Genomic DNA, 17793 nt, shown 5'->3' on the forward strand with positions numbered 1-17793 from the left:
CGGAATATAAGCAAACCACATGTTACTGTTACCCTCTTGACTACTGAAATACACCCAAACATGATACAGAAACCCCTGAAGTTAAACAATGGAATAAAGCAATACTGAAACAAAACACCTAAAGTGTATGTTTTACTCCAAACATTTTGAAAAGCCCTTTTAGAAATTGTAAAAGAGACTTTTCAGAGTTTTTGTTTCATGGAAAGTTTGAATTCTTGCAGGGAAAAAAAAGAAAAAATTGAATAAGTTAGATCAATTTTTAGTCTAGCAAAACAATTCAAATATTTTTGGGAACAAACACTTTGAGTTATAACAGCATTTTAAGATCACAGCTACACCAGACTGTTGACATTTTTGAAAAAAAATTGTTATATGAATAAATACAAGCACAGAATTAGCAAGTAAATATTAGTTAAGGAATGCTAATGAGAGATAACCAGTTCTAAAAAGAAATATGAAAGGGGGATCATGAAGTACAAAAAACCAAAGAAGGCAGTTGTGTTAAACTTGCTAGAGGTGAAACAGCCTACCTTTGCTCCACTGGAGCAGATCTGTAAATGGTGTAGAGAGCAGCACAGAGCATGAGAACAAGTTAGCAAGTGAAGGGCACGTGTTTTGGAGCTTTCATTACATGAGCTGAGAAATACAAGAAGTACAGAAAGAATTTATAGAGAGTAAAATAACAGTAATGAAACAATAAGCTTGAGGATGTGGGATGTAAAACCGTATGTACAATGGGACAAAAATATCCAACTTGCAGTATTTATCCATTATGAAAAAAACCCTATTTTAATTATTTACACCATCTCCTATATGTTTATCAGACAGAATCTGTATTCTGTCTACTATCTAGAATTCTGTCTACTATCAAGAATGTGCAGACAAAAGGGATTAGTGACTACCACAAACCAGAGACTGTCTTAAAATTCCTACGGTCTATGGGGATTTCTAAGCACTTCTTTCCAGAAAAACTGAAATACAACTTACAGTAGCCAGTTTACTTCAAGAGGGTGTGGTACATGGTACAGCATATGTATAGATACGTACACTGAATATGGGTATATATGTGTATATGAATATACATGTATATGAATTATATACATATATGAATAATTATATCTTGCATATACAGCCTTCTAATTTATATCAACTATTTAAACTTCTTAGCTATCCATAGACACCAAATACTCCCTGGTGAACTGGAAATACTTCAGGTACTGTGGCTTATCTTTGTTTCTAAGTTTCAGTAGTTTGAATGTTACCAACACAGTGAAATCCTTCAGCAGTACTAAGTCATTTATTCAAGCATTCTGAGTCAGAAAATATGGAAAACATTTTTGTTTGTATACTTTCTTCATACAAGTTAATGTATACATTACGATAGCCTTTGAGTTACACTTAGTGCATACAACTTTTTTCAAGAGTCTTGTCTGGTTCAGTGACTAGGGTGGATGCCAAGAAGGGGAGAATAATGCTGAAGGGATACTCTTAATTTGGAGTGCACCACAAACTAAATAATTAATATTAATAGATTTGAAAACCTGGAGTTACTGTTCTGATCCCCTGCTCTGTAATCATCTAGGCCAATCTTCACAGCAATAAAGACCCACATTTTTTTCCATAACCCAAACCAATCAGATGTAGAGATGACTTATATGTGGTTTATATGAGGAGGTCAGCCATTGTATCGCTGAAATTTCACGAGATCCAAGATCCAGTAGTAAATAATTTCAGTGGTTTAGTACCCTTATGGTAACATCAAAGGTGTTTAATTGTTCCCAGATTGAAGTTGTCTACGTTCTGCTTCAGTCCTTTACGTCTGGTAGATTAAAGAGCTATGGCAAATTCTCCTGCGTAATTGCTTACACGCTATAATCAAAACATCTCTTCCCCGTCCTCTGCTGAGCTGAACGGGGCGTAGACATCAGTTTGGTACGGCGAGGCAGGTTGCCCAGACCAACACTCATTCCCCTTGCCCCTCGTTTAACTCTTCCCCACCGAGCAGCGTTTGAGAGGCACCGTGCAGGTCTCAGCCGTGCCATACGCCGGGACGGGACCGGCTTCCAACTCCCGCGGGGCACTCACACCTCCCCTCCCCGCTCGTACGCCCCCACACGCTCCCCTACCCCTACCCCTCGGCCCGACCCCATTCCTGCCAGGGCGGCGCCCCGCCCGCCTGGCCAGAGAGGAGCAGGAGAGCGCCTCGACGGAGCAAGCGAACGAGCGGGGCTGCGGCCACCGCGGCGAGAACTCCCGGCGCTCTTCCCCCGCAAAAAGACGCCGGGACGCGCCGAGCCGTCCTGGGGCCCCGCAAGCCCCTCAACCCGCACATCTACCAAGAGCCTCGCGCGCCGGGCGTCGGAGGAGGGGGGCGGCCCCGCCGCTCTGCACACCAAGAGGACGGGGCAGGCGAGGGGGACGGCCTGAGGGCGAGACTGCCTGTGCGCCCGTAAGTGACGCTGGGAGTGAGTGGTGTGATAGCGAGCTCAGCGCAGCGATTTCGCTGATGAGAGCTCTGGGAGGAGCGTCTCTCTGCCTCGTCGTGTGTCCCTCCCGCGCCCGAGCAGTGGCGGGAAGGTGACTCGGGAAGATGGTGACCGTGGTGACGAAGCTGGTGCACTACCTGCACCTGAGGTAAGGGCGGGCGAGCGCGGCCACCGCGCTGCTCCTCCCGCCGGGTGCGACACCTGGGCTGTGCCGGAGCCGCCGGGAGGGAAACCGCGGCGCGGTGCGGGAGCGAGTGGCAGTGGCAGTGGCACAGTGCGGGTATTGGTCACCACGGGTTGAGATTGTTATGGGGCGGGGAACGTGTCCGCTCCCGTCGGTGCCTGACCCGCCGGCCGCTCTCCTGCCCGGACTCTTCCCAGCCGCTCCCAGAAGCGCGTACTGCGGCACAACAGGAGAACAAAGCGTGTCTGTGGAAAATACCCGTTATTAGTTTATAGTTTGGAAAGTTGATGTCTCTAAAGTACTTGTGTGGCGTAATTATAATAGCATGGATTAGACAAATTGCATATTTTTTCTTTTTTTTTTTTTTTTAATACGGCTTCTGTCATCCGTTTTTCCCAGTATCATGCATTCTAAATAGCATTTAGCCGATAAATACAACTATTTTTGAATTGAATGGAGAGAAAGCAAAAAAGTATGCAGTCCTGGTGATGTTCCACTTGTATTTTGTTGAATCACAGTTTTCCTTACGTATATGAATACTTTATGTGCATCAAAATAGTTGATCAAGGGGAGCATGCACTGAGCCAGAAATTTAATTTGTGAAAGCAGCGATATTTTGTTGCAGCATCCTCACATAAGGCATACCAGCTCTGGGAGCTGCTTTAATTACCTATTTTTTTCCAAGTTAGCCAGAGAGTGGAAAAAAGGGCAATCAATTATACTGTAACTTTTTATTGGTATGATTTAAAACTCAAGTCCTAGAATACCTGCAGTCTCTCGTTTTCTGGAGTTTTTTAAACAGTTATTAAGATAATAGTACTTTAACATGAATTACGTGAGAGAAGTATGTAATGTCACCAGTTTTTAACCTGTTTTTTTCAATAGGATGTTTAACCGCCGTTTAACCTATTCCGCAAGTCTTACCAAAATCACAACTCTAATTTTATAAATTTGTGCAGTTTTATGCTGCATTCCTTTGCTGGGAAAATAGAGAAGGAAGTCAAGAAGGAAAAATCTCTGCCAGTTTCTTACTCCTACCTCTCTTTACTTGCCCTCCTCTGAACAGTGGTTATTTGTTTAGCAGCACATTACTGCTGTTTTTGAACAAGAGGTTCATGACTCTATTTGCTTTTTAAACATCAGACTAAAAGACGATCTCAGCCTCAAAGACTTAATAATATAACGGGAATTAGGAAACTGCTTAATGCATAAAGCTGGATGAAAGTGGCAAAGCAATAACGTTATGTTCTTTAACCAGCAGCAACCTGATCACTGTCAAGTGTTCTGTGAGTATCATGAGAAAAGATGCAAAGAGGCTAACAAGTTCAATAAACTTAAGCTCTTCTCGTGCTGCATGAGCATCAAGAGATTGAGAAAGCGTGAAGAACATATCTGAAAGTTTAATAAATGCGTGGTTAGTGCCTTTTCCGAAGGCGGAATTTGAGTAGTTTAGTCCTGGGTGAAAGAAGTCAATAAAATTAGGGGAGATGTTAAAAAGCCCATCAGTTTGCTTTTATAGGAGAAGAAGAGCCATTGGAGATGTGGCTGAAAAGGGACTCGGTAAATGCAACATTTGAAGGACTGGAATTTATTAGACCTGAAGGTACATGAGTTAGGATAAAATTCCATTTGTCAATGCTAAATAAGGGCATAGCTACTTCACTGAGTTTTGCTGGAGTGGTAAATAGTGGCAGTATTTGACAGGACATAAATGAGCAACAGTTGTTCCCTGGAACCAGTACACATCAACAAGTGGGCATATTTGCACACAGAACAGATCAGGGAAGGGTACTCTGTCATCTTTAGTGAGTCTGTAGGCTTAAAGTGCAGATTGATTTTAGCAAATTCACCTAATACTTTTGTCCATTCATATCACAAAATTGTGACAGATAGGGAGTGGATGTTTCAATCAATGTCAGTCAGGCATAAACAACTACTATTAGGCATTACCAAGTGCTTATTATTTGTGTCCCTTAGCAAGTGACCAGCAATATAAAAATGAATTCAGAAAACAGTGATGTAGAAAAGAGGGCATACATATGAAATTATCTGACATATTCCTGAAATACTGTGATTTCTGATTAAGCCATTTTATTAGGATTCTGGCTAGTCATGCAATAATATTTTTTTTACTATTAATGAGAATGGAAGTTGTTAAAAACCAATTAAGAGCAAGGAACCCCAAAAAGTAAGCTGTCAGACTGAGTTAAGAATAGTTTGATACCTGGTGTGCTGGGAAAAATGCTTATCAGCAGCATTATGACTTTTTCTCCCCCTACACAGAAATCCGAAGGGTCATTTGTCACTTTTGTATTCCGTGTAAATTCTTAACCATTGAGGCCTGGTCCATGAATTGGATTTTAAGGTTATGCCACAGTTAAGTGAATAAATACTGTGCTGATATATAATAAGAAAAATAAACTTAAACATTAAAAATTCTACTTAAGAAATTTCTAAGAATATATTTTGTGACAAGATTAGATTATGCCAGTAAAATAGTACACTGGGCAGCCCAAACAATTAATATAATTAGATCCTAAGAGAATAGTAACTATGCCCTTAATTCAGTACTTACTGAGAAGCAGATAATTAATTCAAATCACTTTAGGACTTGCACAGTTAGCAGAAATGTGGACATCATAGCAATCTGTCTTTGAATTTGACACCTTGCGAAACATAGGATCCTGAAGCTATAGGAATAATACTAAAACCTTGGGCACTATACAACTATTCTAAAAAGTACCCTTTCTGAAAATCAGAAGTAAATACATTGAAATACAATACTCATAATGCTAGAAGAAATCGTGTAGCAGTACTTGGTCTCTTATACTTACCTCAATTAATTAACCCTCATAAAGGATGATTCTGTGCCCATTTAAGTCCCATTCAGCTGAGTTGTAAACTTCTGATTAGTTTCAGTCAGACAAAAGCAGGCTCACTGAATGGGAATGGATCAGCCAAGAAGCTAATTGTAAAAATACTAAATTAGGTTCTCAGCAAGGCGAGATGTTTTCCTATAAATATACTTTTTGTAATTATTTCTACATAAATGAAGGTTGTGCAGCAAGTGAAAGCAGAGCAGTGTACAAAAAAATGAGATGAGCAGTGATTCTTGAGAACAACAAACAAAGGAGATGGCAGCAGATAGAGCAGTTCCCAATGACAACACTGGGCAACACAAGCAAGACAAAGACATAGACTTATGAATGTAAGACTTTCACAAGGAGAGTGAACGTTCAATGCTACCAAGGAGATTTGCACAGTAAATTGTATTGCAGAAATTCAAACTGAAGCAGGTTGTGGTAGTTCTTCATTTTAGGAAATTCAAATGTTTAAGCTACAGAGGTGGAAAAGTGCAGTTCCAGGCTTGAAGTGCCTTTTTGGAAGTTCAATATTTTTATCAATTAACTATTAGTTTTTATAACCTGACTCTGAAAGTGGTCACGTAAAATGTAACGAGATTTTTAGTTGAAGCAGCAACTAATAAGGCTATTTTGGAGCTGTCTTGAGGTTCCTGCTTTTATATGTGAAATTTTATATCTTTAAAAAGTTGTCCAACAAATAAAAAAACTTTTTCTTGTACTGTCAGTTACATTTTACTTCATTGCTCTGATTCCAAAATCTTTACACTTAACCAAGAGATCTTACTGAGGTTGTGTAGCTTTGGTATGTGCCTGAACTCAACTGTCCACTTCTTTAAAATCCATGATTTGTATCTGCATGGTTTCAGATGTGGCTGATGGACTGAATCCTGCCTGAGGAATGTTTCTAACTGGCCTAGTGCATTTTTCTCAAAGGAGTCCAGTTTCAAAAATTTTGGACAAGACACTGTACTGCGGCTACTCCAACACCTCAGCATGTGGCTGTTCATGGTTAGCTTGAGGAAGGAGCATCTTTTCTCAGCCTCTCTCCTGAGAGGATGAAGAAGCAGAGAAAGGAATACCTGCTTAGAGGTCCAGTAAAGGTTGAAGCTGCTGCTGTTGCTGTTATGAAAGCACACAGTCTGAACCTCTTGGTTCAGCATCCCTGGCTACCATACTTGGGCAACGTGTTTCCCTGTGAAACTTCTTTTTCAGGAGTTTCATGTCCCTCTTAGAGCATCCCAGGGAACAAACTACCATGATTTCTGAGTCCAGCTGAGTGGGGGCTTGGTACCGGTGTGGTCATCTCTGATAGTCAAGTAAAGGATACAGGGTTCTGCTGAGTGCTGCAGGTGAGGTTGTAGAGCACAGGTGTTATTTTATGGCTCTTTATGCTCTTGCACTAGCATACAAATGGTCTGCATGGACCACTGGCTGATCTTTTATTGTTACCAACCCCTCCTCCCCCCCTCAAGCCAAAGGTATACTTGTACATGATGTTTTTTTTCATTCGTAAAATTATAGATTAAAATAATAATCATATAAGGACACAATAGGCCTGAAGTGATGTTGTTGACTTCTGAAGTTCTTGAATTAATTTTTTTTAGAAGCTTAATGAGTCTTTAACATATGATTTTTTTGATATCTAACGTAGCCACTCTCTGTTGTCTCTTATGCCTTAGTGTAGGAATACAGCACAGAAGGATGCCAGGTTGAAAAGAACTTTCTATCTCTCTGAGAGGGATAGAAAACTTATAAGAAGGTTACCATCTTTTATCCATGTCATGAACATACTGAGCTTTTTCTAAAGATTAGGTTCTTTGTCCTTCTTAATGGGTGTGCTAGAACCTTGTTCCTTTTGATATTTAGAAATGGATTTCTAATTTTCTACCCACGGTTGCCAGTGGAAAGTTTCTATGTATTTCTTTTCCATTGACATTGTCCATTAAGTGAAATTGATTGTCCCACCCATGAGAGCTGTGTTTGTGAGAACTCACAAACAGCAGTCTTATTGTTGCTTGTTAGCTTCTCATGCTGAGTAGATTCTGCTCTTTCCCATGTGATTGTCCATGTTTGACCACCTTTCTTGATTTTGAGTGATTGGAAGTGACACTATGATTTTAATTAATGTCTGATCAATGTTTGTGATTATATTAAAAGACTGCTATCTAGTCCGATATAGGTGGATATACATAGAACTGCATATACCTTTTTTATTACTGTACAACACTATGTTTGATGGTTGCCTTATGACCAATTAGTATTCATTTAAAACTGATGAGTCCCCTGGCTTATAGCGTAAAATCTAGTTATTAAGTCTATTAAATGCATGCATTTGTGTATAATTTTTATTTTTCCAGTCCCCTTATTAATCTGTTTTTTCCTGTATAATATCCTGGACTTTCTCTAAATTGATATCCCTAATTTCATTCTGTGAGTAAATTTCACATGTTTCTTTCTGTGCCAAAGTTATGAATGAAAATGTTAAATAAAAAGATCATTAGTAAGAGGAAACCTTGAGAAATTTTAATAGTAAGACTCTCCCAATTCATCAGTTTGCTTTTCAGTGTAATATATTACTGTGTCTTTTCAGATAAACCTTTCCCCAGTTTACAAACTTTCACTGTTCCTGATCTCCTGTTTAACTGTGTACGTAGTTATGTTCCTTATGTGTTACAGTATCAATTGCAATACTGAAGACCGTATAGGATATATCTGCTGCAGCCCCCCCCATCCTTAATACAAGTTATTTTATTATCAAAATCTGTATTTATTTTGGTAAAGGTAAATAATGTCTTGTATTTTATCCCAGGTTTCCATTCACCTCTGTGTCTCAAAATGTCCTTTCCTTTGAACTTCTTGAAAAAAGACTTGCACACTATCAAGCTCAGAGTAACTGGTGTAAAGTTGCCAGTTTTTCAGTTTTTCTCTTTCTAAATTATATTTGTTATATTGACATTCTCTGGTACTGTGGCATCACTTGAACTGATAGATTTTTGTAATTATTCACCACTGAATTCTTAGGGGAATTGTTTCAATATCTGGGGCAGAAGATTATCTATTCTGCCTGCCTTAATTTTACCAAACCTTAAAAACTTTGCTTCCATCTTGAATGAAATGTAGTATTATCCACAGATTTTCATAGTTGTCTGGCTTTTGCTGTCATTATCCTGACGGAATATTGAGTCAGAGAGTTTTGGTGTGGCCATGTCAACATTGTCTTTTATCTCAACTCCATTCTTACTGTGCAGCAACTTCACTGCCAATTAACTTTTCTTTTTCTCTATACTGTCAAAGAATAGTATACATAATTCAGTTTGTATTGCTAAGTGTCCTGTCAACTGTCAGGACTCAGGACTTTTGGCAATTCTCATTTTGTCCCTATACTTTTTGACTCATCCCCTGCTCTCCCTCCCCCCAACCCCCATCCTTTCTTGTAGACTTTTTGCTCACACCTTATATAGTGTTTAGATAAATCCATTTATTTTTTCAATCAAAGATGCTGCACAGTTCTTAGTTCTTTTTATGGAGCTGCCAACTCCTTTTCCTCAGAGCATACTGAACATCTGAGAAGCCTGTGGTGAGGCTGTGGGACAGAGAATTCAAGGTCTTACACTTGGAAATCATTTATATGTAAGCTTGTACACTTATTTTTTTTTAAAAAGTGTCAGCTGTGAAAAAGCATGCACTCAGCAAAATGCTGTTAGTTGTCAATTCAGGTCATTTTGACTAAAAGGGATTACTAAATGATTGTATGTCAGCTCTGCAAAGAAGTCACCATCCTCTATCAGCACATTTGTCTCAGAAAAAGAATATTTGTTCATCGCTGCTTTGAAACAGCTTAAACCACTTTCTGATCAATCTGTGATAAATGACAAAAAAAATCTCGAATTAAGAGTGCCAATCCAGCAGTTTTCCCTCAATTGATCTTAACTAGATCTTTGACTAAAGAAGGCCATCACTAATATTTTGTTATAATTTATCATTTAATTTCTCACCACTGTGCTCCAAGAAACATAACCTGGGACACTCACCACTTCTTTTTTTCACCAGGCTTGCCAGATGTGATAGAAGGGAAGAGAGACACTTGTACTGGTTGGAGGTGGTGGGTGACTCTTGCCACCGAGGAGAAGGCTGGATGGTGGTTATTTCTCAGACAGTGTTTTCTCTTTCTGGTACTACCTGTCAAACCAGGCGTTGCCTGGGTAGACCATGTGGTGGCTTTTCTAACACTGGAAGGAAGATGATTCAATAACTGTGTAGTTGTTTTCCTCATTCTGTACGTTGTTTTCCTCAAGAGTACGTGTGGCATCCACTTACACCTTCATTCCCTCACCCTTTCTGCTCAGATGCTTACTTCCTTCAATCCTTCCTGACATATCCTCTCAGCAAAAGTGACTGCAGTAAGTAATTGAAAACCCTGATATTATCTTTTTTTTCCCCCCCTGCAACGCTGATCAATAGAATCAATGGATACTTGATTTCTATCATGTAATATATATAAATTTTTATCAGCCTCATTCCTTCTTTGTGTTTTCAAAACTTCCTTCATCATCTCTTGCCAAAAAAAACCAAACAGTGTGTGGCATCACAATCCATCAGCTCAGAGAGAAGGGCTGTATCACTTTAATAATTTTTCTTTTTGCACCACAAAGATCAAAATAACAAACAGTGCTGTATAAACTAAGATTTCAGAGGTCAGAGATTTAAATCAGGAGCTTGAAGTACAGTGAAAAGCAACAGAAAATCAACTCAAGAAAAAAATACAGGCAGGCACATTTTAGAATGTGCTTACTAGAAGCCAGCAACCCAGAACAGCTCTTAGCTGCTGTGTGTCCTGCTGAGCTGTGGGAATTTGAATGGTTGTCAGATGGAATAATTAGAAATCAAGACATTTTTCAGAATTACTGATATGTAAATCAAGCGATGTTATGGCAAGAACTCAGTGACTTTGTGAAAAAAAAAACCAGTATATAGTTGCAGTTGTAAAAAAATATTGTTCCCATGGAGCATAGTAACAAATAGTGAGAGAAAAGAAATGCATGTCAATGACAGTGACATTAAAAATATCCACCCAGACTGAAAAGCAGAATACAAGAAAAAAGTAAGTGTCAAGTATGACATTTGGAGGCAAGCTGAACACAAAGATGTCCAACAGAAACGAAGTAGTCATAGGCATTCAATAAATTTAACAGTTTTAAGAGCAGAAATCTTTATAGTGAGAGAAAAGAAATGCATGTCAATGACAGTGACATTAAAAATATCCACCCAGACTGAAAAGCAGAATACAAGAAAAAAGTAAGTGTCAAGTATGACATTTGGAGGCAAGCTGAACACAAAGATGTCCAGCAGAAATGAAGTAGTCATAGGCATTCAATAAATTTAACAGTTTTAAGAGCAGAAATCTTTATGTTTTGTGTCCTCCCAAAAATAAACTTAAAGACAAGACAAATATTATTTATGGAGTTAAAAATTCTGTTTGTTTCTTCCTTATGGCCAGTCAAGCCTGGGCAAAGATATTTTTTCTTATTTTGTTTAATTCTGTTTGTTTAATACTGTTTTCAAAGTTGGAATGTTTGTAGGTGGTGGAGTGGTGGATCTCCTCTTACTGGGGACAAGGGCATGCACTGACATCATGGACTTTATCATAATTCCTGAGGCAAAACTAAATGGCCTGGGGATTTAAACCAAGTAATGAGAACCAGACCTACTTCCTCTTGCTTAGATGTGTCTTTACCTTCGTTCCCTTTCTCTGGAATTAACATTTCCTCTTGCAAAAATGAGAGGATCCCTTCCCCTCTGCAAACCAACCCCTAGAGTCCATTCTATAACAGTATCCAATTTTAAATTTTTCTCCAAACCCCTGATTTCTGGAGATGGATTATATATTATTGAATCTGAGTGTCAGAACCTGCAAGGAAACATTAAAGCAGCCTGGGACACATCCTCAGCATTGTTTGTATATGATTTGCATTGCAGCTGTACAGGGCAGCCTGGTGAAGGAGATGGATATGGAAACGCCAAATCCAAGAACCGTACTAACAGCTTGGTGTGTAGTGCTGCATCCCATACTTAACTTGTAAAGGCAGGAGTCAAAAAAAGGCAGAAATTTCAATAAAAGCTTAATTTTACCATGTAAAAGAAGTATATATATATATATATATATAAATATTGTTCTTTATCTAGCATTGAATTGTCAGATTTTACTTGATGCTAAGAACTGGTAGTCATATTCAACTTTTTAAAAGTACTAATTATAAACATGGAGCATAACTGAATGAATGTGACAAAAGAAGCATTTGTGAAAAAATATCAACTTCTGCAAAGGAACACAGGCTGCTAGAACATGTGGTTTTGGCACAGAAATTACGAATTCCAGAAATCAGCATTCAGCGGTGTGTTTATGAGAGTCAAATGCAAAGTTTAAAAAAACTGCAACAGTATGTACTCACTATTAAATCAAGCAGAAAACAGTAATTTCATTAAATAATACAACTGACAGAGGAACTACAGAATCAGAACTATGATTCTTGTCAAATATTTTGCCACGTAAAGTTAGGAGGAGGAGTGGTTTTACAGTACTTGATTATCAAAAAATCACTATTGACTACTGCATTTATAGGAATATTTATTGTTTGAAATAAGATTCTGAAACTCCAATATACAATTTATTACGATGGACCTAATGTGAAAAAAGCCTTAAGTGTCTATGAAAAGTTGTGCTAAGTGGGTTCATTAGATCCCATCAAAATTTGTAATAAGAGGTGGTCTCATCATGCAGGAAGGTGAAGTAGTGGTTCAGTTCATGCTTTGCCAAAGTGTGACTTTGAACTAGTTAAATGGTTCAGATGATCACTCATCTGAAAGGGAACTGCTTCAGTTGAGAATTGGGATACTTGCTGGAAGATTACACTTATTCAAATGACACCAAGGAGAGATGACACTCAGTTATCCTAAGAGTGTAGTACATTAGTACTTCGAAAAAACTTCTGTAATACTTTTGATTGGATACAAAAAGTGAACAAAGATTGCAAGTTCAAATAATATTCAGTGTAAAGAGGGCTAGACCACTTTTAATAAGAATTGTAAACAAGATTAATGCTGTTGCAGCAGTATGTTGTATGTCCTCTTTGTCTTGGACCAGGAGAATCATTTTTTTCTTCTGAAGGCTGGTATGTGATACACATTTAACAGCTGTTAAGGAATAACAGAATTCCAGCACTCATTAGGGTTTCTGATTGCTGTGAATAAGAAATTACCTGTCTAGAAAGAAAGTAATGTGTGTTATTTTTTACTTCACGAACCTTACCCTTTCCTCTGCGAGGAAAGGAGTCTCTTTGAGCCTCTCTCATAGAAGAGCCAAACTCCTCTGGGTAGAGACGTCCATTACAGTCCAGGTTGCTCAGATGTGCAGATGACTGTACATATGCAGAAAGACAATTACAACCATGATATCATCTGACAGCTTGGAGAGAAGTGATCTTTAGAACTAGTATTGGTCTATCTCAGATGATTAAATTGAGTCTTTACCACAGAGGTGAGATGCAGGACCTTCACTCCTGGACATCACTGGTGTGGGATCGCTACAGCAAAGGCTAGGTGAAAGAGGAGAACTGATCACCCATGTATTTTTCCTGTAGGAATTTATAATTCTGTAAAAGCAATTTTGGTCCTCTCTGTTCTTCACAGTAGAGAAACATATGGCCCCACATTTGGTGGCCAGTACTAGCAACAGATTAACATCTTAAATAAACACTACATTCTGCTATTATGGCAGTAAATGCTATTAGACCCGAGCATAATGAGACAAAAGTTTCTATAGCCAGAGGAAAGCACATATTCTTTGCAAATTAGGGACATGGTATTGATTTATAATTACATATATGAGATAGAATGGTTTATATCTCCGATAATCTTTAAAGGCTACCATCTGCCCCTAGACAAACTTAAGATGGAAACTTAATTTGGATAAAAACCTACTTGGATAGTTAATTCAGTTAAGGGATCATTTTCTAATAAAGTTGAAGGATTGGGCTGGATGATAATCCTTTGAACTACCTGCAACAGCAAATTTGTCCTAAGCTTTTGTTCCCCACTGTGGCATTTGGCCTTCTGGTAAGTGATATACCCAGTATGGTCAATAAAAGCTGACAGAAACAAAATTGAAGGAATTTTAAAAAGCTATTGCTATTTTAATATTAATAATAGCAATGAAACTCAGCAAAATACAAATGATAATCCTAAAAGAACATTAAAACATGTCTTTGTTAAATGCAGTAATGATATGAGGTAAGTAGATGTTTTTAAGATTAATTTAAATAAGAATTAAGAATGCATGCATGTGTACACATACTTGCTACAAATGGGATCAACAAAGATCTTCAGTGTTATGGGTTAAGACAGACATAAAATTAGGACAGAACAGGGATGTTTAAGTAAATGTCATTTTGAAGTGTCTTAGTCTCTCAGGACTGTACTTCTGCTCCTAAGCAAAAGCAGTTTCCATGCAATGAACTGCCTGGTATTTACTGACTCCCCCTGTGCTCTTTGCCCTCGGCAATTTCCACTGAACTCTCTCACACAGCAGATTGTAATGTCCAGTTCAATTTGATAAATAGGAAATCATAATAAGCTGTTTATAATAGATTTAAGTGTAGTACCGGATGTTATGGTTTTTTTCAAGGTGTCTTTAGAGCTAATGCAGAGATACCATTTTAATGTTCTGGTCTTTATGATGTTGTCAATTTAAGTATTTACATCAGATTTGTAAATCCTTCATGACATTTTTGCTGAAGGAAATATTACTTCATCTACTGTGCTGCTAACAACAGCATAGAGTTTTCTTAGGTAAGTGAGAAGTTCAGGCCAGTGTCAGAGCTTAGCTACATTAGCCATTTGCGGTGAAAGAAAACCCTCTATTAATGCTTATGTGCTAGGATTAAGATGACTTGAGTGCTGTAATCCTTCCTGTTTGACTATTGGCATCATGCTGCCATCTGACAGCAGCTGTTTCCTCCTTAATCTGATGGAAAAACATGGTGGTAGATTGTTACTTGCACCATGACAAGCTCAGTTGTTCCAATTTATGTTTTAGTAAATATGCATATTGTATCATAATAAAAGCCTTTGAAATGTATCCATGTATTAAATATAGTATAGTCTTGTTTATTTTTGGCATCTGCTTTAGTAAGTACCCAAAGAACCATCAGACATTGTTCTGCACCAGCACTTTATTTTTAGTTCTGTAGTTAGGAGCATGCTGTATGGAACAGCAGGATCCAAAAGTTGTCATGAGGAAAAAAACAGGCATTTGGGGCGTATTAAAAAAAAAAAAAAAAAGTAAGCATTGCATGTCATGAGACTTTGTAATCACCACTCTTGGCAGAAGGTCAAGCACAGAGTTTGCAGAATCTTTTGAAGCTACTGGAGCTGGAGGGTCCTACCTTCAAACTGGATATCAGGTTGATATTTCTGTATTTCCTGGCAGCTGCTACTTTCAGGACACAAAAATATGTTTGCCTCAACTATTCCCTGAACTTCAAATTGTTGGGATACTTAGGTGAATCTTGGAGTTCCAAAACTCATCCGTGAGAATCCGATTTGAACACTGTTGGATCATAGTCCCATAGGTGCTGCTTTGACTGACAGCTACTGGTATGTGCACATATATTGAATACATTTGGTATGGGAGATAAAGTAAAAGCTTACTAAATGACAAAGTATTCCTTGAAGCAGATGACTGAGCATTTGTGTTTTTTTTAACAAAAGTCTCCTTTTGAGTTGGTGATGCACAGAAGAGTGACCACTGCTGGTCGTGAAGTAGGAGAACTTAACCTGAAGATTCTATCCCTCTTTATGTATGTTTTCTGACTTTAGTTTGGGGGCACAGTGAAATGCAGACATGGATAAAGGGGAGTTAAAAACGACTCATATTGAAAATCAGGCAAATAATTCTGTACCTTTCAAGATTATAAACTTCATTATAATTTCAAGTGAAGTCCTTCGGATACAAAATGCAGATGTCAGTATTTACAAGAACAATGAAGGCTACAGACAGCACTGGGTTTGCACCCACCATTGTCCAGCACTGTGTATGTGTGCTGTAGATCATCCTAAGGTTACAAATCTCTCTAATACATAGGAAAGGGGGAAAGGAATATGTGAGTGTCAGCTTGGGAACGGTTGCGCTCTGATCCATTATTATCAAAAATCATGATTATTGACAGCAGAAATAGTCAGTCAGCTCTGAACTTCCAGCAGCAGAACTCCCAGCTTCTGTGAAAAATGGGCTTATGGCCAAGGTCTCCCAAAATCCATCTACACTAGCCCAATAGCTGTTGAGGAAAGTGAAAACAAACCTTCTGTCCATTTTGCAAAACACAAAATATTCCTAATAGCAGGACAGAAAGTTAAAATGGTCCTACTCTGCTGTCTACTCTTCCTAGTAGATAAGCACTATGAAAAACAAAATTCCTTCATGTTTGAGGTTGATGGTTCCACAGGCTGGAACACACCATGAACTGACTGCACAGAGACTGAGCTTCTCATTCACTTCTAGAATCATGCTCTGGAATTTATGCAATACTAATTTGTAGTTCAGAGGATCTTTGAACATACTCTTGTATTAGCAAGATTCATGCTGAGATTGTTAACGTAGCAAATCATTTGATTTTGCAGTTCTCCTTTGTATTAGCTGCTTCCAGTAATGAGACTTTGCATGCAAATACGAATATTTGGGCAAAATAAAAAACTGCAAGCCCTAGTAGATGAAATAAAATATTGCAGGTATTTTCATGACACTGCAGAATGTATGAATAGTGATCAAGTGTTTAGGAATGAAACGGAAGGAAACAAAATACAGAGTGCTTATATTAAAGATCCGTTGTGTAAACTGTATTTAATACCACCTTAAAACAGATGAGTTCTTGTGAGTATTCTCAAGGGGATTCCTTTTATTTGCAGCATCTACCTTGTTTTAGTTTGAAGTAAATACAGCTTAAAATTCATTCTTAGGTTTCAGCCCTGCTGACTCAGATGTAACACCAAAACCAAACAATCAGCAAGATAGTCTGTGAATGTAATTTTTTGAAGGCATGTGATTTTTTTTGAAGGACGTAGGAGCTGATAATATATACTGACATTTTACGGTGAGAACAGATCTTTTCTTAGAGAATATTCCAATCCAGAAGTATTCTTATTATTTTTACCTTTTACTATCGCAAAATGTATTTCACAGTTTTAATTCTTTAACTCCAGATGTCACTCAAAAAGTTGGAGTGATGCAGAGGATGTCTTTCTGTTTGTCCATCGACATTTTTGATATTTACATTTCCAAACAGGGCATAAATGCAACAGTTTCACTGACTAAAATGCACCATTAAAATTTAAATGCATGTTTATTTTACGAATACATAATTCACTGAATTAAGATAACACCAAACATCCACTATGAGCTAAAAACTTGGCTTGCAATTTAGAAAGGGGCCTGTGTTCTGCAGATAAGTACACTGTCAGTGTTACTCTGTGTTTAAAATGTTCAGCTACAGGGGTTAGAATTGAAGAATTGCTTCATTTCTGCAAAGCAGGAGCCGGGCGACCTGTACATCACAAGATCGATGTTTAGGACTGAGTTCCTGAGAATTATTTGTGACTGCATGCTAAATGTGATCCAGATTTCCATAAAAGATGATGTTTTTAAATCTAATCAGGAAATTGTATCCTCAGAAAGTAAGTTCAAGAAATTCAATCATAATGTAAACAGGATGTGTTATTTTTTTAAAAAGTTAATTTTTAAAATAGTGCTGCATGATATAATTATAGAACATAAAAATATTTTTCCTAGTGTTCTATATACTGAATCATTCTTTCTGTTTTTTGTCATTCATATGGATTTACACTGCTTCCATTGTTACAAGAAACCAGAATTATTTAAATTATGGTCTATTTAAACAGACTAGTAGCTCTATTGGTTTGGATGAAAAGTTCATCTACCTGGTATCCTACCATACAAGAGTTTTACAGAAGGGATGATATTCGCAATGCTTTCACCAGCTTGCAACCAGATGTAACCAGGCAATTCCTGAGCCAGATGTTCTTTCTATGTGTTTAGTAATAGTCCATGGCTGTCTTTTCTGCAAACATGTTCGGTCTTGCCGAGAGCTTGTGTAAGCTTTTAGCTTCACCAGCATCCTGTGGCAAGCAATGGCGCTGTGTAATGACACTTTATGTGAAATGCCACACCGTGCATTTTGTTCTGAATCGT

At 38.0% G+C, this 17793-nt stretch overlaps 1 protein-coding gene across 1 annotated transcript in view; it reads left to right on the forward strand.

Moving 5' to 3' along the window:
- The first annotated feature begins 2538 nt into the window (after positions 1-2538).
- The window catches only part of ARHGAP18 (Rho GTPase activating protein 18), a 95882-nt gene continuing 80627 nt past the window's right edge, over positions 2539-17793 (forward strand). Inside the window, exon 1 of the mRNA XM_029962782.1 lies at positions 2539-2634. Coding sequence (XP_029818642.1) covers positions 2591-2634 — 44 coding nt within the window. The 5' untranslated portion in view covers positions 2539-2590. The remainder of the gene's footprint in view (positions 2635-17793) is intronic.

The sequence above is a fragment of the Manacus vitellinus genome, unplaced genomic scaffold (genome assembly GCF_001715985.3).
Source record: "Manacus vitellinus isolate BGI_N305 unplaced genomic scaffold, ASM171598v3 scaffold_4_pilon, whole genome shotgun sequence".
NCBI lineage: Eukaryota > Metazoa > Chordata > Aves > Passeriformes > Pipridae > Manacus > Manacus vitellinus.